We start from the raw sequence: 24,708 nt of genomic DNA, 5'->3' as shown, positions 1-24,708 counted from the left end.
GCAATTCTCGCAATATAAAGAATCTCATATTTGGTTTTAATACTTGAAAGGGAGCGTCTTACCTAACGTAGGTCAACTTTATACAAATTAGAAGATTACTTTTCTCAAATTGGCCATCCTATTATATTGGTCTACTTTTAAATGTAACAAACTTTAAATAAATTGTTTCACATTTTATTGTTACAGTGGAGCAGGCAAGATCTATATATTTCTGTTTATTTTATAATGATTATATTAAACATGTAATGAAGCAATATGATGAGTATTATTTGCCCATTCTTTGTATAGACCATTCTTGTTGGCACAGGGGACAACGATTATTTTGTTTTACCCAGAGCGACATGCAGCAATGATGGAACGAGTGATTGCATTCACCCCATACCACAACGCAATCCTGGCGGCCTAAAACATCACGTTTGTTTTCCGCCTGACAACGAAGGCAAGCATCTAGAATTATAAAAAAATTAAACATCAATATCAAGGAAATTATTATATATTTTTTAGAAATATCGCATTTATATGAAAACAAATTTAATTATTATCAATTACTATAAGAAATCTAAAATTATTTGGGGAAAACAAGTTGAGGGAAATACAATATAAAATACTCTACCGTTTAACGCCGTGTACTTTGTAGGAGAATGCAACATTGAACTTTAATTAACAATTACATACTTTCGAAAAGATTTTGTTTGTTTCTGCTGTAAAAAACAACAAATATACACATAGATAGAAAATTTTCAAGATAAAAATACATGTACATTGTGCACAAAATGATTGTCAAGTGCCAAATATTGTCAAAGCGTTTATTTGTAAAAGAAATGACGCAAATACCTCGTAAACTTTTGTAGATGCAAATACGAATGCATGTATGTATGTATTTGTAGCGCATCTCATCACATGATGACGATGATACATATTGTATTTATACATACTTTTTATTATATTTAGTATATAATCATGCCCCCCAATGATCACTCACAATTTAAAAATGTATCTTTCCGTCCAAGAACACACCTCCCATTGCAACAATTATTATTTTGTAAGGAAGACGTGTGTGTCAATTTAACAAATTTGAAAAACAACTAAATTGATTGAATATTATATATATATATATATATATATATATATATATATATATATATATATATATATATATATATATATATATATATATATATATATATATATATATATATATATATATGTATATATATATATATATATATATATATATGTATATGTGTGTATATGATCGTACGATTGTATATACCTACATACATGTGTGTTTATTTGTTTGTAAATAAATAATTCTTTTAAATTGAGAGTCACCGAAAACGTGCATACTTACACGTCTGTAAAATATTCACAAGAAGGAGGTGACTTTGAAATGTATTAAAAAGTATTTTGAATATTTTTTTTGTCGTTTTCAACTTTATTTTTTTATATTTTATTTCAATTAAAAAAGCCAACGTTTACAAAAACGTTTTCTTCATTCATTCATATGAATATAATAGTATGCAAGTGATTTATTAGTTTATGCGGACTTTTTGATACACTTCCTCTGAGCCTTACTAAAAATTTTAAAATTTTTGGTGAGTTTTTAAATTTTTTATTTAGAACAATATTTTTCAATGAAAATATTTAAATTTTTTTCTTTTCCCGTACTTTCTCGGAAAACCAGAAACAGTTTTCATATTTTCAGTTTTTAAGAAATTTTTTTCAAATATGAGGATTTATGTCTTCTTTACTAACTTCCCAGCAAAAAATCTGAAATTTTTGGTAATAGCCAGTAGTTATTTCATACATTACTTGGTAATGAGTGTTCATTATCATCCACATTATTTCATTTAGCTGAATAGGTTATTACTGGTAAAGAACAAAACAATTTGGATTTGTTATGGCTCAATTGTCTAGGTCGTTCATTTAATAAACAGGGGGTTCGTGGTTCGAGCCCTGCTGGATACTGTTTATTTTTTTCAAAATGACATTAATTTATATATTTTTGTAAAAAGCTGTTCTCAAAATTATAAAAAGCAACATGTTAATGGAGCATCGAGTAAGCGGCTGGAGTGAGAAACATAGAAAACAACTGAATGCCTGGGTTCAAATCCCGGCCGAGGAATTTTTTTATTTTTTGTTTTCTACATACAAAGTCGGCCAAAAATAACTAGCTATCGTATAACATATTTGTAGGTTTATTTGTAACTAGTTATTTCGCAAAGTTTTTGTAATCAAATTAGTAACCATTTATTAATTTGTTTAAGGTAGGTACATATTATTTGAACCTCGTCGAACAAAAATAATTAGTTATTCACCCCAAAAGTAATTAGTTTCCACGTGATTCCAATATTACTTTCTAGATTACTAGGTAATGAAAATTTTTGCTGGGTTTATTTCTAGTTTTATGTGTTAACAATATTAAAAATCCTACTATTTGCTTTTAGATCTTATTATTATACATATATTTTTAATATCTTTCTTTGTAAACAGAAGACAATTCGTCCATAAGTAGGGAAATATTATCAAGTTTATATTTATTTAATTTATTAAAGGCCTTTGCTTCCTGCACAGGAATCTTCTTTGAAATTCTCATTTACAAATCTGTCTATACATCCCAAACAATGTTTCCCTTCCTAAATCTTTACATAAACAGCCACTTCAGTTGTGTTGCCAGTTGCCAAAATGATGTGGATACTGGACTTTTTTAAGCAATAGCTTGGAAACTTTATAGTGTAAAAAGTTTTTACATAATGAATGTTTTATTCATTAATAATGATTGAACAGAATTGAATCATATATGGTCAATTCAATTCTGTTCAATCATGATTTAGTTTTAATTTAATGCAAATAGCAACTGTGTTTATTTATAATATAGTATATCTTTTTTTGTTTGTATAATTTTGTGTTCGACTGTATATAAAAAACTAGTGTCTGACATAAGAACAAACAAAACTCCTTCATTACTTTCGGTCAGTGACTCATTAAAGAATCATTTTAACTTTCGTCAAATTTCATGCAAAACATTTCTTAGAAATTTACCCTAAAAAATGTTTACGTTTTTAATTCCCAAAAAATAAACAAGTGCAATTTTTAAGTGGTGCAGGTGGTAGTGAAAGAAAAAATATTTTATTAATTCGTTGCGTTTGCATCGGCATGTCCGTTTTAAAGTAATAAAACGAAATAAATTGCACTTTAAGCTAAAAATATTAAATGAAATCTTAAACTATGAAATTTTGATCAAAACAATAAAGTCATGGAGTGATTCAATTTATTGATTAAAAATGCACTGCTAAGAAAAACTTAAATAATAAAGACGTTATTTTTTTATTTCTTAATAAATTTGTATATTAAAAATTATTAATTTAAAAAATTCGTTTGAAATTTAGTGTAAAATATACGTAAATGAGTAGTTTTTGCTTAAAATTCATATGAAGAGTAAAATATATTTTCTTGGACAATTGGTTTTAATTGAAGCTCAATCAGGATTGAATTGAAAAGTTGCGTCATTTGTAAGTATATGACGCTTTTACATTGAAAATTATAAACACACAATGTGTACGAATACATACATACTATACATAGGTATTATGTATGTAAATATTTTTTTATTCAATTCATTTAAGTCATATTTTTAATATGTATGCATGTTTTTACTGATTTTATCAGATTATTGTTGTCATTCTTTGTAAATTGAATGTTTTTAGTATTTTCTAGAACTAACCAAAAAACATAAATTTAAAAAGTTTGTGTGGAAATGGGACACCGAATCGCAATTCTAATGGAAAGGGTCAATAATGCAGACAAATAACTGAATTATTAAATTATGCTTCTAGTACTGTTCAAAATTTTGCTTAAGGGTGAAATTTTTCATCCAAATGTAAGACAACTGATCATCTAAGGTCGTAAACATGCGCAGAAGCGCTACAAATTTAAGGGTTAATGAGAAATAGAGATACTATAAAACTCCAAAAATATATAGTAGGACAATAAATGTTTGTTGATCATTATGTAGAATTGATCTAGCTAAAGCAATCAAGCAAAATAAACCTTTGCTGTCAAACTAAAGATTTAAGACGTGTCTGCATTATTGTATAAAATACAGAAATAAGGCAGCGGAAGAATGAAACTGGTTAATTTTCGTTTAATCGGACCAAATTACATGTTTTTAATCTGCTGCTACCGGTTTTCAATCTGTTGCTACCTTATATCCGAGGAAGCGCATTCGCATCCTCGGTCTTTGACATGGGAATCAAACCAGAGAACCACATAATCTGGTACCAAGGGAACCGGTAGCCCACAGCGCAGAGTTTCGAACTTTGTCTTGTCCCGATTATTGGAGAGATCCCTTCGGGGTGCACGTAGTGTATGTGGTTTGAACCCAAATTCAGACGAGAATTTAAAAAAAAACTGATGCACGGTAAAGTCTATAAACCTAGATAAGTACGGATCTGATGCCGAGACAACAGATACTTAATAGAGGAGTGACTGTGGGACTAAGCGTTTTAAATAAGCTCGTGTCCACTGTATGTTATACAGGATGGATATAGGGGTATTCGGGTCATACCCCAGAGTGAGTGTGTCGGATGAATGAGCAGAGTGCTGGGTCATGCCATTGAATTTTCCTTTTTTGTCCGATAATGTTCAGGGTTTACTATATTCTTACCAGATTTACCACAGTGTGTTCTTTGTGAATAAGTTCTCGGCTTATTTGACGGATTCGTGTTTCGGTGTACCGATTATGGTACACCGATACACAAAAATGACCACCGGCGAAAAGCGTAAAAAAAGCTTACCCTATGGATGAAAAATACCATTGTGAAATTAGGCTTTTAAGACAGGTGTTTACGTAAAGCACTTCGACATTTTGTACCAGGTGTTATAAAACACAATTATTATTCTTATAATAGAATCAATTATAAATTCGTAATTATAATTGCATAAAAATTGTATATAAATTTTAAAAAACGACTGAAGTAAATAAAAAAACTTCCCATACCGGGAATCGAACCCGGGCCTTCTGGGTGAAAGCCAGATATCCTAGCCACTAGACCATATGGGATACATAAATATCAATAAACAAATTTGGTATTTGTTGGGAATTACAGAAAGTGGTTTCAGTTTCCATCAAATGTGGAATGTATTTGATATAAAGATATTGAAAATGCAACTGAACAGATTGGTTGTAATTAATACAATTTTACGATGTACATACATACATTTCTTACTCACATTTTATATTTATTAATCGGTTTATAAATGTATACATTTGTATGTATATATTTTAGATAAAAAAATAATAACCAGTACATATAGGCACTATGTATGTATAGTATGTGTATAAAATTGAGGTTGATTTAAAGTCACACAAAAATGTTGCTCATGAAGCAAGCACACACAAATGCTGATGCAAGTATATCCAAGCAATAGTGAAATATTTTTAACAGTTTGTTTAAGAACTACGTGACGTCATGCACGGGGGCTTGTCATTTTGTGGGTTTTTATTTTATTTTGTTGTTAAAACGAGTATAAAATGTAACGTTGAGATAAATGCAAAAACTATGCATGCATAAATATGTATGTATATGTATGCAATTTGTGAGAGTATATATTTTTATATGTTAAAACTGAAATCAACATGTACCAGAAATATATCTATTTCAAATGATTGATAGTTCCAGAACTTGTATCGACAAAGATCTCCATCATGTGTTCTCTTGCTTTCTGCTTTTCATACACATTTATAAAAAACACTGTAAGAACGCTGATTTGTTATATCACGTGATTTAGAACCACGCGATGTCTTATTTTAATATTTTTCACGAAATTGTGATTCTTATAAATCTTTAGACCAAGTCAATTTTGAAAATTTCTGTTGCCGTGTTTAAAATTAACTATAAACAAGACGTAATGCATTAAAAAAATATTTTTAATCCTAGTTATAAAAGAATACACTGATAAAATTGCTATACATTCTATCTAGGAAATCGTTAAAAGACACTTGAAATTTTGCATTTATTATACAAGAAAAGTTAGATTCACCTTCGACAAACATGATATGCATACACACACATACACACAAATGAATTTAGTTGAATTGATAATAAAATGTCACGCAAATGTGAACAGAAGTACACTTTACTGATATGTGAGAAATTGTCATAATTAAAATTGTTGTTTTGGAAAAAAATAGAAAGTTGTTTCTTCGTCAGGGACATCATTATGTCTCGCTGTTGAACAATATTTAATGCATGCATTTTTTATACCAGGACTCAGTATAAAATGCAAATAAATTTCAACTCTTTTCTTCTTAATTACATGTACATTTTTCCCATTTTTAATTGAAAACGGTGTATATTAAATTTAATTGAAATATAAACATTCTCCGTAATGTACTCGTAATGCGTTTTCAATAAACAAAAACATTTTTAGGTGTTTACAGTAAATTAAATTGCATTTAGTGCGGATTTACTAGTTATATTTAATAACTGAACAAATAATAAAAACAAAAAATAGAAATCAGCCATAGAACGAATGCTTGCTTGGCTGGGCAGTAAAAAATTATCTTTGTTTAAATGAAAAATGTCATAAAAATGTTGTCAACAAAATGACATTGCCTTTGGTTAGACTGTTTTTTTATATTTTCGTTAACTGCAATTGCACGGACTGAATTCTTAAAAGGAAGTTGTGTGTGTAAAAAAACATTTGATTTAAATTTCTTTCCAGATGTTGAGTTCTATTGACAAATATTAGAACTAATTTTTTTTTTTAAATTCAATATCAGATTAAATCGTATGTAATTTACGAAATATAATGGAATTTTTAGATAACCAACGAAATTTTGCCATAAAAAATGTATATTAAAATCAAATTGGCATCTTGTAATATCGATTACAAAGCCTTCTATTTTTTTTACTTCCAAATATGTAATGCAATATTTTAAAAACAAATTATACAAAGATATAGGGTTTTGAATATATTCCCTCGATATGTTGTTAAACAATTATTATACGAACGCGTTTAATGAATCATTAATTTATAATTTCGTTATTATTAACTTTATTTACGAGTTCCGTAACTTTATTAACTGTACATAGTAATTTTTTGTTGAAAATTTAAATGATAATACGTTATACCTGTATTTAAGAAAAATTTATTAAAAAACTCATATTAAGCGATCGGAATTTTATTCGGTATCAATAAAAATACTCAATACTGAATGCTATTTAATCGGTAGTACTAACAGAAAGAATCGTTTACCAACCTTTAATAAATCTTTGATAAAAAGAAAATAATGCAATTCTTGGGACCGACGATTTTGTAGGTCGTAAATCGTAAAACAAGTTTGTTTATAAGCTTCGTTGCCATTTGATTTGTGACTACATTAAAAATCCTTTTGTAAAATTCAACATTATTGAATTGAAAGATGTTTTGGAATATGAGTTCGATAAGATCAATTTTTAACAGAATGTTATGTACTTTGAATTTGTATTTTATGTTTAACAAATGTGAAAGAAGCTGCAATAAATAAATATTTTCAAAAATGCAAACGAACTTGAAGCTTGTCATGCAACTTGTATTTTTTTACTCTTTAGTTGTTATGTATTTTTATACAAATCTACATATATACAGACGTATTTACTACAAAGACTATATTGTTGTTATTGTCTTTGGATTTGAGTACTTGTTTTGTATACATAGAGAATGTTGGAGGCTCGTCTCTATATTTGTGTATGTTTGATAATGCCAGACCCCCATTTCAATGTATTAATATAAGTATTTCATGGTATGAGTGAGTTAAATGTACTAAATGTGAAAAATAAAAACAAAAAACCCGATTGCTGATGAGAGCTTTGAAAATATTATAAAAAAATCACAAAAGATAAAATTGTTTAAAGCAAAACTTTGGCATCAATATGCAACATTTTTCTCATGACGACAATTAAGTTAATATATGTAAGTAAATTACTAAATTAACACAAATAAAGAAAAACAAACAGAATATAAATAATAATATGAGTGCGACTGACACATGGTGCTAAATAAATAAGAAATATATATTTAACGGACTAATAATTAAAAAAAACTGAAATGTAACATCAATTGTTACAATAACGTTAATCAACTTAACAATATTTAACAGTTTGTTGTTACTGTCACTCTCAATTAACATTCATCAATACGTACATACATTTAAATATATAATTATATATCCTTATGTACCTTAATTACATATTATATATTAAAGGTGAAAGGGAAAGGTTTCAAAAATACATATGTACATACATACATATATTATTTTTGTAAACATGTAAAATATTTTAAAATTGTTTTTAATGAGTCGTTGTTGACCATAATAAAATACATTTTGGGAAAACTGATGCAATATTTTAGTATAAAAATTAATATAAACAATACACAAATAAATTTGCGCATTTAAAATTTTGCATTACATGGCTACAAAGAGTAGTGGGGCATCGTCTAGAAAAAAATAATAATATAGAAAAAAAAATATTTAGCATATTTTTAGAAAATTTACCAAAATAAAAATTTGTGATTTGTTTGAATGAACCTCGCTCCGCGTTTCCACTTGTAATACACCCACATATTTATATATACAATGGAAATGTATGAATGTATGTTTGTACATATAAATATTAATAAGCAAATATTATTTATATTAATTGTTAATGCCATATACAATTGCTTCTGTATGTTAATAGGCTCTTAAATCAGCAATGATTCAAATTTTCTTTATTTAAAAAGAAAGTAAATTGTATTATTACAAGTGCATTTCAACTCATACAAATGTATTTGTTTTTTTGCCCTTGAGATAATAAAGATATAAATGAAATACTACATATCTGTAGGTATATATAAACAAACATATAATATTTTTCTCCCAAAAACAAACAAATACATTTACAGTCGATCTTACATATAATGAACAATGCGAAAGCTGTAAAAAATAGGAATACAATTTACCACGTAAGTATAACCTGAAATATGCAAAAACAATATTCAAATTAAAATCTATATTCTTTATTTATATCGCTCAATTACTACAAATAACTTCTAAACAAAATAAGGGAGTTAAAAAATTAAAAACGAACCTGTGTTTGTTCAGATAATAGAGTTTAAAATGTTGCTCATCTAAATTGAAATTTAATTTTTATTTGTATAACTTTCGTGAAAATATGAGTTTTGGTTTTTATGTTTACAACAAAAAATCGATCTAAGGAAGCACGCAGAACTAGTTCTAGGGAAGCTTTAGAAAACGTATACTCTTAATTTAAAAAAAAAATATATATATATATTTTTCAGCGGATTAGGGCCAATATTGTGAAACTGTCAAGAATTTACGAAACTGTGTACACATTTTCAAATTATCTTCAAATTTATGATCATTAGGCCGCACAGTACACTAGTTAACTAGTGTCAAAGATTTAATTCATAGAAAACTCTTTAGAAGTAATTTGGAACCAAAGCACTGTTCCGAGGAACGGGTTTCAAAAGTAATGGCGACATCACAAGTTCTAAGGTTATTGTTTAAGAATCAGAAATGATTCTGTTTGCACTCATTCTAGAAATAGTTTTCTTAGAACAATATTGTATCTACAATTCCTGGGTTGTACATATTTTTATATTCAATAGATTAATTACACTGGTCTCCAAAATTTGAAAAACATAAACAAATGGACTAAAGTTTGCTTTCCCAACGAATTGAGCGGCTCTGAATCGGAATTCTACCTCAGAATTTATATAGCTATAGGTTCTATAGATGGGACTTTCGGGCGGCTACCCAGCAAAAATTATTGGAGTATATATAACATTGAGGTAATCCAATGTTGCGGGTCATGTACTCCCATAATTTCAGCAAGGGACTAGTTTTGTTGATGGATTACGTCATCCTCACCTAGGACATCACAGTGTTAAATGGAGTATGTTTTTTCCATATATTTGGATTAGTTTTGGACCAATCCTAGTCCTTTGAGGAGTACTGCGTTTACGGAGTAGACTAAATTTTTGCAGGGTGCTATAACGTCTTGAATATGACTTATAACTCGAAAAATGAAAAGTATACTCTGGTTAAAAAATTTTCAAACTGTGTCATTAGTGCCGATTTTAACCAATTATGAAATTTTCCCCCAAAAATTAATTGAGTACGTTGTAATTTTGACCTAATATTCGTGTTGGAACATAGAATTATATTATATTCTGACAAATTTTGGACAATAGCAAAACAGATAGACCCAAATTCAATATGTTTTATTAAGAAACACGCAGTATGCACATTTTAGCCGTGTTCTGCTATAATTTCATTCATTTTTATTTGATGGTTAACTTTGTTTTATGTGTCTTTTCTCTCACTCTCATAGTTTGCTATATTTATGTATATATTTTTCATTTAACAAGTCGATCTTTTACCTACAGTGTTGTCAATTTATAAATAAAACTCAAAGTAAAATAAATAAAACTCAATTTAAAAAGTTCAACAGGAAACAGTAAGAAGATCCTTTAAAGTTTCTTGAAACGACAAACTTATTTTTTAATAATTATGATATATTTTTAATAAAGAGCCAAGATACTTTTTTTATAAAAATTGCAGTGCAAATATAGTAGTAGTAAGTAGTTTTATATGTAAAATCGCTAAACTACTAACACCGATCGTTAAAAAAAATAATTCTCAAATGTTCTCCTTACTCATCACACGTAAAAATGCATTTGGGTTGCCAAATGCAAATATATTCACCACCTAGTTAATATTTTTTAATACCATATAACTATAATTTAACTTTTTGGTTATTTATTAATAACATTTTAAATGCAAAATATGGAGGTCCTGAAGATCAAAATTTTGGACTAATCTAGCTGCCATATAAGTGCGAGAATCTTTTTATGAAAATTAGAAATATCGGCCCATAAATTGCTGAGATATGATAATTACCTTTTGATGCTAAATTGATAAATATTTCACAAAAAACGATGAAAATAAATGAAAAACTTATCAAAATTTTCTGTTAAAACTTTTACTAACAATTTTTGGTGTTTCATTTCATTTATGCAGCAAAAACGTGTATACTTTTTCAATAAAAATGGTCAGTATTAAGACTTTTAGTTAGTGTAAAATATTAGTTGATACTTTATTGTTAATGGGTTTAAAATGTTATAGAAATATGCTTTAAATGAAAAACTAAGTTTTGAATGACTTTAAATGATACTTGAAGTTTGTTTTACTGGACGGCTCTAAGGTTTACATTACAAACTTGGTCGAATTTGAAATATGTTTAAATAAAATTATTAAATGGCAACCCTGAAATTAAATGCATTTTTTTTTTTTTTGCAAAAAAAAAAAAAAAAATGAGAGAATTTTTCAGTTTTAGACAGCAAACACACAAAACTGCTGAATGTTAAAGAGTGCAACAAGAAATCGTGGTAAAAAGTTGTGGGGGACGAGGTGCCGGTCGGCGGCTTACTATATAAACAACTGACATTTATATCTCATGCTTTAGTTCCACTGTGGATATAATCAATAAACTAAAGGTAAACAATTTAAATGGAAAGCAATGAATATAATAATTAAAAATAAAAAAAAAAATACTTATACAAATTTAAAAGTTTCCGAATAATGTAAAATTAATAAGTGAAATATTTACTATAAAATACATGTAAATTCCAAAGTGAAAAATTGTGGTTAAAAATAATAATGCATTTTTAAATGTACGTTTGTTTAAAAAACGTTGATTGAGTACATTCTAATTAATGTGTATTCTTTTTTTTTTATAAATTTAAAATTGAGACTAAGTTTAAGGCATTCTTGTAAATTACACAAAATAAAACAAAGAAAAATTTTAAGTCGGCAGAAAAAAAAAAGTTCAATTAAAACGTGAAATACTTAAAATATTTTTATTCCGTGCGATACATATGAATACAAACTTATTAAAAATAAAATACTCATACAAATAAAATACATCCATCTAACTACAAGTATAATAAAATTCAAATATAAATAATATTATTTACTTTAGTTCAATTTAATTAAATTTGATTTAAGTTGATGTATGGCTTATAAATTTTAAATTAAATTCCAAGGCTAGTGAAATGGAAAACAATTGTTATAACTTGGCTAAATCTGATTTGAAATTTAAAATTGTTTCAGATTTGATTTAATTGACTTTGAATGCCTGCTCTGCTCGTACAATACAAAACCAATAAAATATTTACTTTTAATTTATTACAAATGATCAAACGTCAAATGGATGGATTAATAAAAAACAAATGCATATAATTTTCTTTTTTTTATTATTTATTTACGTAACAAAAATTAAGTAAAAAAAATGTGTTGTAAAAATAAATTTGCTTTTAAATTTTGCCAAGGGCGTAATGTCACACTTAAATACAAATAAATTTTCTCAAAAAGAAAAAAAAGAGTAAAAATGAAAAACTTAAACGTGATTGTGATAAAAATTTCAGATCGTGTACAAATCGTCAGATTAGACCGTGAATATATTTGTTTGTAATAAAAATAGATATTTGTTGTTGAAAAGAAAATGTATACAATTTTCATGTGATTTTTCATACGAGCCAAAAGAAAACAAATAAAAATAACAAAACATACAAAATATTAAAACAGACAGACAGACAGCTACAACTCGGGCAAAAAAAAGCATTTTAAAATAGTGAATGCAGAAATTAACAAAATTCATTATTCAGCTACTATTTAAATAAACTAAATGAACGACAACAAATTTTAAAACATTTTATTTACAAGAAAAGTGTATATTTAGAATATTTGTAAAAAAATTAAAAAAGTTATAATAATAATAATAATAATAATATCAAAATGCACATGTAAGCAAAAAATGTTTAACAGTATATGATTATAAACTACGTACATTAACAAAAAAACTTAAGTGAAGTGAAATGAAACATCACTCTGAAAACATTTAAAAATATAACTCAATATTTATAGTAGTGTTTAAGAAAACTAAGAAGAGAAAAACCTTATTTTAATTGTGGCTTATTACAAATTCTCTTGATTGAGTTCTCTTTTAAATTTTTATTTTATTTTTTCTATAGCACAGACAACAACCAACTTTTATTTTTTAAATGAGATTTTTCTATCCCACCAAATTAGTGGTTGTTATTTGTAAATTTCCGACCAAGTGAACTTAACTATAAATAAAGCTCAAATCGAAAGAAATAAAGAAAATTAAATTAACTACTTAGAAATATGAGTGGACGTGACAATCGAGGCAGCGGGCATCATCAGCCTCTAAGCAATGCCATGGGAAAAATTAAGGATAGATTATCAAGAGTAAGTACAATAAATAAATAAAAAAGTGGTTATAAAAACTATAACAAATGCTTCAGACTTATAATATATGTTCAAAATATGTACAGAAAAGAATATCGAAAGATTTAGATACTATCCCCCTTATTCACAAACAACATTTCTAGTTTATAAAAGGTTTATAAAACAAAATTTCCATACAAAATCTAATTTATAAACTGTTTATAAAATAAACATTTTGTTTGTGAATAAGGGGTATGTATATAACTTTTTTGAGAGATTTATGTGAACATACCCTATGTACATTGAAATTGAAATACTTAGCACTGTAGCAGTCAAAAATTTTGAACAAAATGAACACATATTGTGTAAATCTCGTTCGAGTACACTGATTTTAATGATGACAGTTTTCAATTGAAATTTTTAGTTCAAGGTTTGGTTATATAAAACGTTTCTGTTTAATTAATGGTAATATTTTTTACACTATCCTTATTGAGAATGAAAGTTGTTCAAAATATCATTTTAGGCCTTATTCATAAACAAAATTTTATTTTATAAACGATTTATAAATCAAATTTCGTATGAAAATTTGGTTTTATAAACCTTTTATAAAATAAAATGTTGTTTATGAATAAGGCTGTTTATGTTTAAAATAGGGTATTTGAAATATTTTTTACCTAATTTGTAATTTTAATGCAAATTACGTTGTTGTTTTTTGTTATGTTTATAAAATACCTGCAGAAATCGCTTGGAAATAAGTTTTTGAATTGTTTTATAAAAATTATGAATACCGAACAAAAAATCTGTAATATTTTTGAAAATAAAAATATGTTTAGACTAAAAACAAACAAAAAAGTCGGTAAATTCGGAATACCTTTTACAATAAATCCAATGTTCTATATAAATCCATTAAAAATACAAACTTTTAATTAGAGTTTTATTAAAAGAAAGAAACAAATCTGAATTCGTCAGGATTAACATTCAAATAATCTCAATATTTTTTATAATTTTTATTCTTCAGCATTTGACTTAAAAAAATTAGTTGGCCTATTTTGAAAATAAGACTGACATAAAAATATAGCATTTAATTAAATATAAAATTTTGTCGAATTTTGTTATATTTATTTGACCCAAAAAACATAGGAACGTATGAACAATATTAATTATACATAATTAATATTTATCATACGTATCATGATCAGTGTAAAAAATAATAAATAACACAGGCCGTCAAAATTGGAAAAGTTTAAAAATCTGAGACAAAGTTATTCCTTCCTAAAGGATTTGGACGCACTGCGTCTGACCTTCGATTTTTGAATTTATCTTTTTTAGTTTAAAACTGCAACAACAATTTATATACAAATGTATGTTTGTTTGTTTAAATGTAAAATGTTTAAACAAATTCTTGTAAAATTTTATTTAATAAATAAATACAAAAGGTCATATTCCACTTTAATATTTTTTTTAAGCTGAAAAATAACTTTTGGTCGAATAACCTAATGTACATATTACAAGAGTGAACCTCTTCAATACTATTTCAATCAAGTAAAAGACATGAAAGAGATTAAATATTTAATAATTCGAGAGGCAATTGATCTCTTATCGGTTAAATTCAATAATCCATTGTTTGAAATTATAAAGTATAGACAGAACAAGGGAATTGTATTATTTATAGATTGTAAGTAAAGCTTGAAGCATTTGTTATAAATCCTTTTTAAGCGGAAATAATAATAATAATAATGTAATGGTGATCTAAATAATCATAATGGATTTTTATTCCAGGATGATCAACCATATCAAAGGGTGGATTTGGACGAGGCAGCCACGCTATCAAACTCAAATACAGCTACAAGTCTGGATACAATATTACCGGAGGATCCATTTTTATTTTCTTCTCATAACAGACCAACAGCTTCGCAGCAGCAGCCCATACAGCAACAGCAGAAGCAACAACGGCGCTTTGAAACAGAAATACCATTGCAGTTCGGGCCCATTATTGATGCAGATGATATTAACGAGCCTCCTTTACCAGTGAGCGCTAAAGCGACTAAGATACAGGAACCTGCACCCCTACCTTTACCTCCGCCGCCTTCATCACAGCACTCGCATAGGGATCATCACACACGCAGTGTTGTTTCAATACCCAGCGAAGACTTACAGCGCAGTAAACAGTCCCTAAAAGGATCTCGCGTATCGTTTGAGAAACGGCGTGCTAACGACAGCAGTGATGAAGATAGTTTTGAAGAAAAACGGTCTGGCTTTCAGCAGCAAAAAGCTGTGAGTGTCGATCACAAAGGTATACTTAAGGATCTTCGCACTATTTTGGCCAATGATAATCGACGTCAGTTTCAAGCCAAAAAGCATGTATCGTTAGATCTAAAGGGAACGCGTTATTTGAAAGATCTATTAAAGGAATCGTCATCTGAGGAAGAGTTTCGTAAAAATCGTCGCGAATTTCAGGGTCGTAAACATCAAAGCTTAGATCCGCGTGTCAGTTTCAAATTGGAAAAAGTGTTGCAAGGATCAAGCGAGGATAGTGATGAAGAAAATGATGACGTTGAACAAAAACGTTTAATACACCGTCCCAAAGACATAACAAAACCACTTATTATTGATTTAAAGGATTTAGAAAGCGAAAGCGAAGAAGATTACGTTTCTTCCAGACAGCACTTTCAACAGCAACGCTCCATTAGTACCGATTCCAGAAAGAGGTATGTAACAAAATTTCACAATTAATATTGCATTTAAAGTAAAATGCACTTCTCTAAACATATTTAGTATTCGTTTTTTCGAAATGGATGAAATGGGCAGTAAAAAAGGTGAAAATTTGCGCAGTGCCGTACCTTTTGTGAGACAAATTACAGAGGATGGTAAACCAAAATTGGAAGTTTACAGACCTACCACAAATCCCATCTACATATGGACTCAGGTAGGTTCGATTTAATTATAAGAATAAACAAAACTATTTCACTCACAAATACTAGCACCTGTTTATATAGTTATTTTAAACTTCTAAAGATTTATTAAAAATAAATCAGCTATTCGAACGTAACCCACTCATTTCTTAACAATACACACCTACTTCTATTAGATGCATAATAAATAAAAAAATCCTTAAACTAATTCAATTATAAAATGAATTCTTCAACAATTTATAGCTTCTGTCAAACAAAGTCATAAAATGTAATAAACTCCATCAGCACAAGTGATGAATTATTATTCATTTCATTTCATATTGATTAAATTCAAAGGTTTAAAGAGGTACAAAATTATGTTACGACTTTGCCGTTTTCACGAGAGAATTCAGTGACAACTTGAACTTTTAACTTACACTATCGTTTTGCAGTCAACAACAAAAATACTACAAAAACGCTTAACTTCATATAAACGAGAGAAACAAATACAAAGGTTCTTCTTTTAATACACAGTAGATTTGAGAACATATCTGAATATAATAGAATGTGAATTTTCCGCTTTTAATCGAAACAAAATTATTAAATGAATTTGTGAGATAGGGCTATAACAAGATCAGTAAATAATAAAATGTTTACTTATTTTAACACATCGTCCGCTCCTCATACAGCGACATCAGTCACTGCAATCTCAACAGAATCAACTTTACAAAAATAAAAAAATCTTATCAATTTTTTACATTTTTTTACATATTAAACACCATATGAAAACAGCGTGATTTTAGATGAAAAACAAAGAAAAAATTACAAATTACCATGATAATTAAGAATATTTTACAATTAAAATTAAACTAGTATGTTAAATACTTGTACTTATTTTTTGTGATTACTTATTATTTTAAAATTCTAATTAAATTGCAATCCTCATCGATACCATAGTTAGATTAAAATACACAACATCACACAGATGTATTTGAACACACTTGTAGGTTTGAATATATTTTCTCTCCTAGAACTACGCTCAAGTAGTTCACCTTTGAGACGACTTTCGCTGTTAAAACGAATTTGATTTATAATTTTTAAATGCATCTGAAATCAGAATTAATGTTCAAAATAGTGTTACATTTTAGTTCCTACCTAACTATCGGACGTAGTAATTTGCAGCGGAACGGATAGATTTTTCAAAGTGACATAAATGAGATTTTAAACGATTTAATGAATGACCTCACATTCATTTTAAACTGTGAAACTATTAATTCAAATTAACTAAACATAAAAAGATCTGACGAAAACCAATACAGCCAAAAAGGGTAGAATTCTTTGTTGAGTGAGCAAACTGAGATTAAAAGATCAAGATGAAAATCTTAATGAGAGCAGACACTCATGTGTCTTTTCATTTGCCCGATGATGTTCCAGCAGCAAAGTGTACCTACACCCAGGTTATATTTTATTTATAATTATGTTTATTGAACATAAACAACATCGATCACACTCATTCATGAAAGAATACCTTTTTACTATTTCAGGTATTGGCAGCATTCAGCGTCTCCTTAGGTTCTTTGGTGGTGGGATTTGCATCAGCATATACATCACCCGCCTTAGTTTCGATGACGGATCGTAACATTACGTCTTTTGAAGTAACAACGCAAGATGTAAGATTTTTATTTCTTCAATTAATTAAATATGTAAAATTGTATAATATAGTGTCCCGAATAACAGTATTTGAAGGAACGTTAATATCTATATAGCAATAATTACTGTGTTGAAAATATCGCTCATATATTACAAAACTTATAAAACTCAAAATTTTTTTAAGTGAACGCTTAAAAGTAATCGCCGTTCTAATGTACTTCTTATAAAATATTATTCATTTAAATGTCTATTATTAGCGGTGTGTTATTTCGTTGTTGTAATCGTTAAAATTAAAACTCATGTTTTTCGTATATTTGAGAAGTAAAATTTAGTTAAATTATTTATTTTTTAAATCCCATGAAGTTTTTTAAGAGATTTTAAGAAATAGTAAAATGTCATAAATCGTTCAAAGCCGTTCTTGGAACGATGCATATGGAGTTATGAAAGTCTTAAAATAAATGAGTAATATGTAAAAAATTAAATCTTTGAAAAAAGCTTTAAATATTTTTAAATTTATGAGGATAAAAAATATTTTCGGGGTCAAATTGAATGACAAATATATTTCAAATAATATCCTTATAGTAAGATCAAAACCTTTCTGCATTATTGCGAATAAAAATCTTTAGATATTTCTTATAATGTTATATGTGATATTCCTTAAAACATTTATACTATGGGACACTTTATTATTAAAACTCATATTCACTTATATGCACTAAATATAGTTCAATGTTTGTAGGCTTCTTGGGTTGGAGGTCTTATGCCGTTGGCTGGTTTGGCTGGAGGAATATCTGGTGGCCCTTTTATTGAATATCTGGGTCGGAGAAACACAATTCTCGCCACCGCCGTACCATTTATAGTATCGTGGCTACTCATTGCTTGTGCTGTAAATGTTGGCATGGTTTTGGCTGGTCGCGCCTTGGCTGGATTTTGTGTTGGTGTCGCCTCTTTGTCTTTGCCTGTTTATTTGGGTGAAACTATACAGCCGGAAGTTCGTGGCACATTGGGTCTCCTACCGACAGCCTTCGGCAACATTGGTATTTTGGTATGTTTCGTAGCAGGCACTTATATGGATTGGTCGAAGTTGGCATTCTTAGGCGGTGCGTTACCAGTGCCATTCTTAATATTAATGTTCCTTATTCCTGAAACGCCACGCTGGTATGTATCCCGAAATAGAGAAGAAAGAGCACGTAAAGCTTTGGTCTGGTTACGCGGCAAAGAAGCTGATGTGGAACCAGAACTCAAGGGCTTGATGCGTTCTCAGGCAGATGCAGATCGACAAGCGACGAAAAATCAGTTTCTAGAACTGCTTAAACGCAACAATCTGAAACCACTCTCCATATCCCTTGGTTTAATGTTTTTCCAACAATTTAGTGGCATCAATGCCGTAATCTTTTATACAGTACAAATATTTAAGGACGCCGGATCAACAATTGATGGAAATATTTGTACCATTATTGTGGGTGTAGTGAACTTTATAGCAACCTTTATTGCTACCGTTTTAATTGATCGTTTAGGCAGAAAGGTAGTTTAATGTAGAACGAATTTGAAACTATCGTAATCCTAACAATCGACCATTATATTTCAGATTCTTTTATATATCTCGGATGCAGCTATGATTGTTACACTTTTTGTATTGGGCGGCTTTTTCTATTGCAAAGCAAGTGGCATAGATGTTTCAAATGTTGGCTGGTTACCTTTGGCTAGTTTCGTCGTTTATATTCTGGGATTTTCTTTGGGTTTCGGACCCATCCCATGGCTAATGATGGGTGAAATTTTGCCCGCCAAAATAAGAGGTTCTGCCGCCTCAGTAGCCACTGCATTTAATTGGTCATGTACATTTATTGTAACCAAAACCTTCCAGGATATGATTGGTATGTATTTCATATTATATGTTAAAGTTATGCTTTATTTTATTTCCTAACTTATTTTGTAATTTTACTTTCAAGAATCTATTGGTGGTCACGGAGCTTTCTGGTTGTTCGGAGTTATTTGTTTTATCGGCATGTTCTTTGTTATTCTATATGTTCCTGAAACTCAGGGAAAATCCTTAGAAGATATTGAACGTAAAATGATGGGACGTGTAAGACGTATGTCATCAGTAGCTAATATTAAACCACTATCATTCAATATGTAAAAATAAAACAAAATCTTGATATTGTATAGTATAGTAGATTGCTCCTCTCATTACCCATTTAAACAATATTTTAAATAGATCATACATGATTAAAAACCAAATATTAATGTAAGAATTTAGTTAAGCAACTTTGTTAAAATCTGAAAATATTTAAAAAAAAAACTACACCTACTTTTATATGCAAAATGTATACGTTTGTAAATGCGCCATGAAAGCAAAGCTTTTCCTCTCTTAATGGACGAGCTAATTTTACTATGTAATTGGTAAATAACATTGTTTTCACATTTTTTTAAATAATTGTAATTTATATAATTAATGTGTATTGACAAAAAAAATAATTTTTTTTTTAATGTAGTTTCTAATATATCATTTAATGTGTTTTAAATAAATAAAAATATTTTTAAATTCTTAACGTGAAACTAAATTATTTGATGATCAACCTAATGTTAAGTAAGTATAAGTATGTAATTAAAATATTGCAATCTAAGTACGTACTTATATTCGTACATGTACTTATGTTCAATTTACATAAACTTGTAAAAAAACCAAGTCAAGTTTTAATTAAACAGCATAATTTTTTGTAAAAGCATAAGTAAAAGTGAAACTTTTAAGTGATGCTATAAAAAACTGGACTATAATTAATCAGTTTTAAAATAACTACTCTTCTGCCCTTTGAAGCCATTAATTTAAAGGTTACTCCTTCTATTAGGGCTTTTTAATAATATAGCGATAAGGCGTATTACAAATAGCAATTAAGCTTGCCTGTTGTTCAAATGTAAATATTGTATTGTTATCAATAGATATTTTTTGTTATTATACAATTAAATTTGTATTAATTCACATTATTTTTTCTATATTGCTGCGGTAGAAATGATAGTAGTTTAATCAGTAGATGTACAAAATTACAAAACGTAAATGATTTTTATTTGTATTTTTCTTCGGGTTTATTTTGTCATATAAAAAATGTAAAAATAATAGATAATTTAAATCCCAGTCAGAATTTTATTTTAATCATTTTACCTTCAGGTAATAAGTTTGATTCTAGAACTTGTATTTAAACTTGTATAAAACGGATTCACTCATTAGTAGCTGAAGGCAAATACATTTATCATAACTCATACGATTCAATACAAATCTACAGATCTATACAAAATTGTAATTGTAAATTGTAAATTCTAATTGTACAAAACTGAATTAAAATAAAAGTTCAATACACGCAATTTTTTAAAAACATTTGTGAACTTTGAATGCTTTTAAAGTTTTTCTTTGTAAATACATATCGTCATATGAAACCCAAATGGCCCTAATGGTATGTTTCCACTGGCTTGAAATCTGCTAGATTTGCGTAAACCTCTTCAAGGTGTTTCCACTGAGCTTACTCGTTTTTGATATTCGAATTTTCGAACAAATTCTGTCACTTTATTTTTTCATATCCACAATAAAGTTAATTTTATGTAAAATTACATATAAAAATAAAAAATTAAAGTTGTAAACGAATAAATTTATTTATTAAATGCCACTAATTTTAAAATTATAATTTGTTATTATTTTCACTTCGAAATTAATTGTCACTTTTTCGATGAAAACATTCAATTTGAATGGATAGCCCAAAGAAGTATTTGCTTATCCTATACACATCGCAGTGTTGCATAAGCAAATATTGTTCGAAAAAATACAATATAGACATGTTTTAAATCAAATCTAGTAGATTAACTAGATTTGGATGTGTCAAAAATGTATGGGAAATCTACATGATTTCAACTAGTTTTGCCCAAATCAACTAGATTTGCTCAAAACGCCTCAGTGGAAACATAGCATAAGTTACAAAAAAATGATGTTCTAAAAATATCTTAAAATTCATGAAAATTTTAAAATTCTTTTGAGTTTTAAACTTCGAAATTGTAAAATGTTATAAGTTGGCATCAAATAAAATAAAAATGGCACTTTTAGCGAAACCTTGCAATTTATAGATTTTTTAACAGCTTTAGAATTTTTTCAAAAAAAAATCCAATTTCCGAAAATCTTTATGAAAACAAAGAAGCCTTATGCTTACCATGTTTCGGCCTATTTGACCAACAAAAACCGATTTTAATTTAGTTAAAAATGTTGAAACTTACTATTTTTTAATGTAACTTACGCCCTTTTGGGCTTCAAAAAAAACAAATTCTCAAGGGCGTAAGTTTTATATCTCCACAATTAAAACAAAAACAGCAAATTTCATGGAAATCGGTCCATATTTGAACCTAACTTCCATAAAACAACTCATTTTATATACGTTTGACAAAACCACTTTTTTCGACTACGACAATTTCACCAAAATTGTTGACAATATAAAGGCGTATACTTCTGTCTAGTCGGGGTAAGTCCCAAATATATGACTCCGATCAAAACAACAAATTTCGAAAATTCGAAATTTGGAGCAAAAAAACACTATTAATATGGCAAAAAACGTTCCAAATTTCGAAATTTGTTGATTTGATCAACAACTTATTCCAAAGTATTAAATTAGAATCATAGTCACTATAAATACATACATGTGTATGTAAATATGATACTCTGCAACAGTTATGAGTGCAATGGGTACTATGTAGGTAAAATAAAGGAATCATTACAACCATTTTCAATATGTGATAGATGAATACTGTACTTCCCAGCAGTTCGACGGGACAGTCCCGAACTGACCACTTAACCTACCACTTGTGGTGTCCCCTAGCCACCTGACTACCATTTTAACATGGGCTTGTCCTACGAGGAAGTCAATCGTCACTCTACACCCTACAAAGGGGACACTAAAGTGACGACTGTCTTCATTCTCGTTTACAAAGAGTTTATTTGTGACGAAAAACCAAAAACATACGAATTGGAGGTGGTAAGATATTAATGGAACTAAAATTTAAAAATTTCAATTGTATACTCTCTAGAATACTATGGGACAATAATGTGACGATTGACCCGAAAGATATAAATTTGAGTCAACCAGATGGTGGCACATTAGTAGAAAGTAACAATCATTTCTCCAAAAGATGGGTAAAATAACTACTTTCGGAAGTACAACAAAAAAAAAAAAAAAAAACAACTTTTAAGAGTATAATCTCTAGGTTACTTGAGGACAGTAAAGAGACGACTGTCTCCGCTCCCGCTTACAAAGAGGACACTAAAGTGACGACTGTCTTCATTCTCGATTACAAAGGGTACATTCGTGACGAATGACCCAAAACATACGAATTACGATCATCCAGGTGGTTAACTATTAGTGGAAATTACTGTCTTTTTCGTATGCATTGACTCTTTGTCGAACTGCTGTGTTATGACTAAGACTCTTTATTCCGACATTATGGGATAGAACGAATGTCTCACATCTCCAGATTGGAAATAAGACCGTGTTTTATATTTTGATCTGACAAAACTAAACTTACCCATAACTTGTACACGGCAAATTGCACAAATGTCACATTCAACATCCCAACTCCACATAGCAACTGCATTCCACTTTTTTAAGGTAAACATTTTTTCAGGCTTGCTTCCATCATTATCGTCGATTTGCCTGTCCAAGGAATTCTCACTTTGATCATCCATTTCTAATGCAATTAACAAAAATTTAAACAAACACAATAAGTATTCTTTTCCAATAATAAAAACAATAACAAGACGTACAAGTTGTTTGCAGTGTTGCCATACATTTATTTTTTGAAGAAAACATTATTTCTAAAAACAGTTTTGATAACTAATTTAAAAATTAATCTTTTAAACATGTGCCAATAGCACTCATTATTTTCAATATATTTAACTCAATCTAATCACTTAGTAAAAGAAAAAGAATTGGCTTTCCAATATTCCAAAAAATCTTAATAAACAAAAACTTTTTTGGAAAAACTATACATATTGGTAACACTGGTTGTTTGTGGCGGAAAGCAGCAATGACAATTTTTGGTACTTAAAATACAGAGTTGATTTTGAATGATATTAAAGTATTGCCATACCACAATTAATTTTGTTAAACCGTTAAAATTTACACTTCACATTATTTAAATAAAATATTTGATTACTCTAAGTTAATAACGGAATACAAATGTCACGAAATCGCTAAAAAAATTGAAGTTATTCCGTAACCATAGACAAGCGTCTCCGTCGTTTTTTAATAATTATTTTAGTTTAGTTATTGAAAACGATTTTCCTGAAAGTAAAATTTGCAAGTTAAATTATTCTCTAAGACTTAAAAATCATTTAAATCCCAAAGTGGATTTTAAACTGATTTAAAAAGACTGCGTGCCTCACTGACATAGATAGATAACGATTGCTCTTTACAAACAGAACTTGTAATAACTTTTACAACTTTCAACCGGTTTATGAATTTTAAACATAGCTGGATCGATAATTCAGACCTATTGGGCAATGAATTAAAGTAGTATTGCTCTAATTTTTCCAAGATTGTACTTTCAAGGCCCAAAATACAATTGCCGAATACAAAGTGCAAAATACAGAATAATTGAAAACATCCGATTTTCACAGGGAACATGGCATCAAAAAGTCGAACTCGTTAACTTATAAATTTTGACTAACGACAAAATTTTGTTGTTTAAAAATTATTTAATTGCTTTACTGATCTAATATTAAACTTATTAAAAAATATGTTTTTTTTTTTTTGAGTTTTCAATTATTATTTGATAAAATTCAAAAATACAATTTTTTTATTATAAACTATTAAGGAGGTATAGTAATATAACGAATTTAAG

The 24,708-nt window shown here is 28.4% G+C and overlaps 2 protein-coding genes across 6 annotated transcripts; one reads left to right on the top strand and one right to left on the bottom strand.

Moving 5' to 3' along the window:
- Positions 1-172: 172 nt before the first annotated feature.
- On the bottom strand, positions 173-23,850 carry LOC119615718 (RING-box protein 2). Of its 2 annotated transcripts, XM_037971731.1 has the most exons (3): positions 23,630-23,850; positions 23,392-23,553; positions 173-447 (listed from the first exon to the last, which is right to left on the bottom strand). In XM_037971731.1, exons 2-3 carry the CDS (start codon positions 23,549-23,551, stop codon positions 266-268), a joined length of 342 nt encoding a protein of 113 aa, XP_037827659.1. In that variant the 5' UTR covers positions 23,552-23,553; positions 23,630-23,850; the 3' UTR covers positions 173-265. The 2 variants fall into 2 exon arrangements, with proteins under 2 accessions (XP_037827659.1, XP_037827652.1); XM_037971724.1 differs by having other exon boundaries at positions 23,392-23,639.
- On the top strand, positions 11,440-20,329 carry LOC119615687 (facilitated trehalose transporter Tret1). Of its 4 annotated transcripts, none has more exons than XM_037971694.1 (8): positions 11,440-11,544; positions 13,081-13,318; positions 15,077-16,005; positions 16,073-16,223; positions 17,733-17,858; positions 18,578-19,363; positions 19,427-19,712; positions 19,788-20,329. In XM_037971694.1, the coding sequence occupies exons 2-8, from the start codon at positions 13,235-13,237 to the stop codon at positions 19,973-19,975; spliced, it is 2,550 nt and encodes an 849-aa protein (XP_037827622.1). In that variant the 5' UTR covers positions 11,440-11,544; positions 13,081-13,234; the 3' UTR covers positions 19,976-20,329. The 4 variants fall into 4 exon arrangements, with proteins under 4 accessions (XP_037827622.1, XP_037827629.1, XP_037827635.1 ...); XM_037971701.1 differs by having other exon boundaries at positions 11,512-11,721; XM_037971707.1 differs by having other exon boundaries at positions 11,520-11,544; positions 13,086-13,318.
- Positions 23,851-24,708: the final 858 nt, after the last annotated feature.

The sequence above is a fragment of the Lucilia sericata genome, unplaced genomic scaffold (assembly GCF_015586225.1).
Source record: "Lucilia sericata isolate MDLA Ls3-8-SP2 unplaced genomic scaffold, ASM1558622v1 Contig000048F_arrow, whole genome shotgun sequence".
Lineage (NCBI taxonomy): Eukaryota > Metazoa > Arthropoda > Insecta > Diptera > Calliphoridae > Lucilia > Lucilia sericata.
Note: the sequence above shows the minus strand (reverse complement) of the source record. Positions and strands in the feature narration are given on the sequence as shown.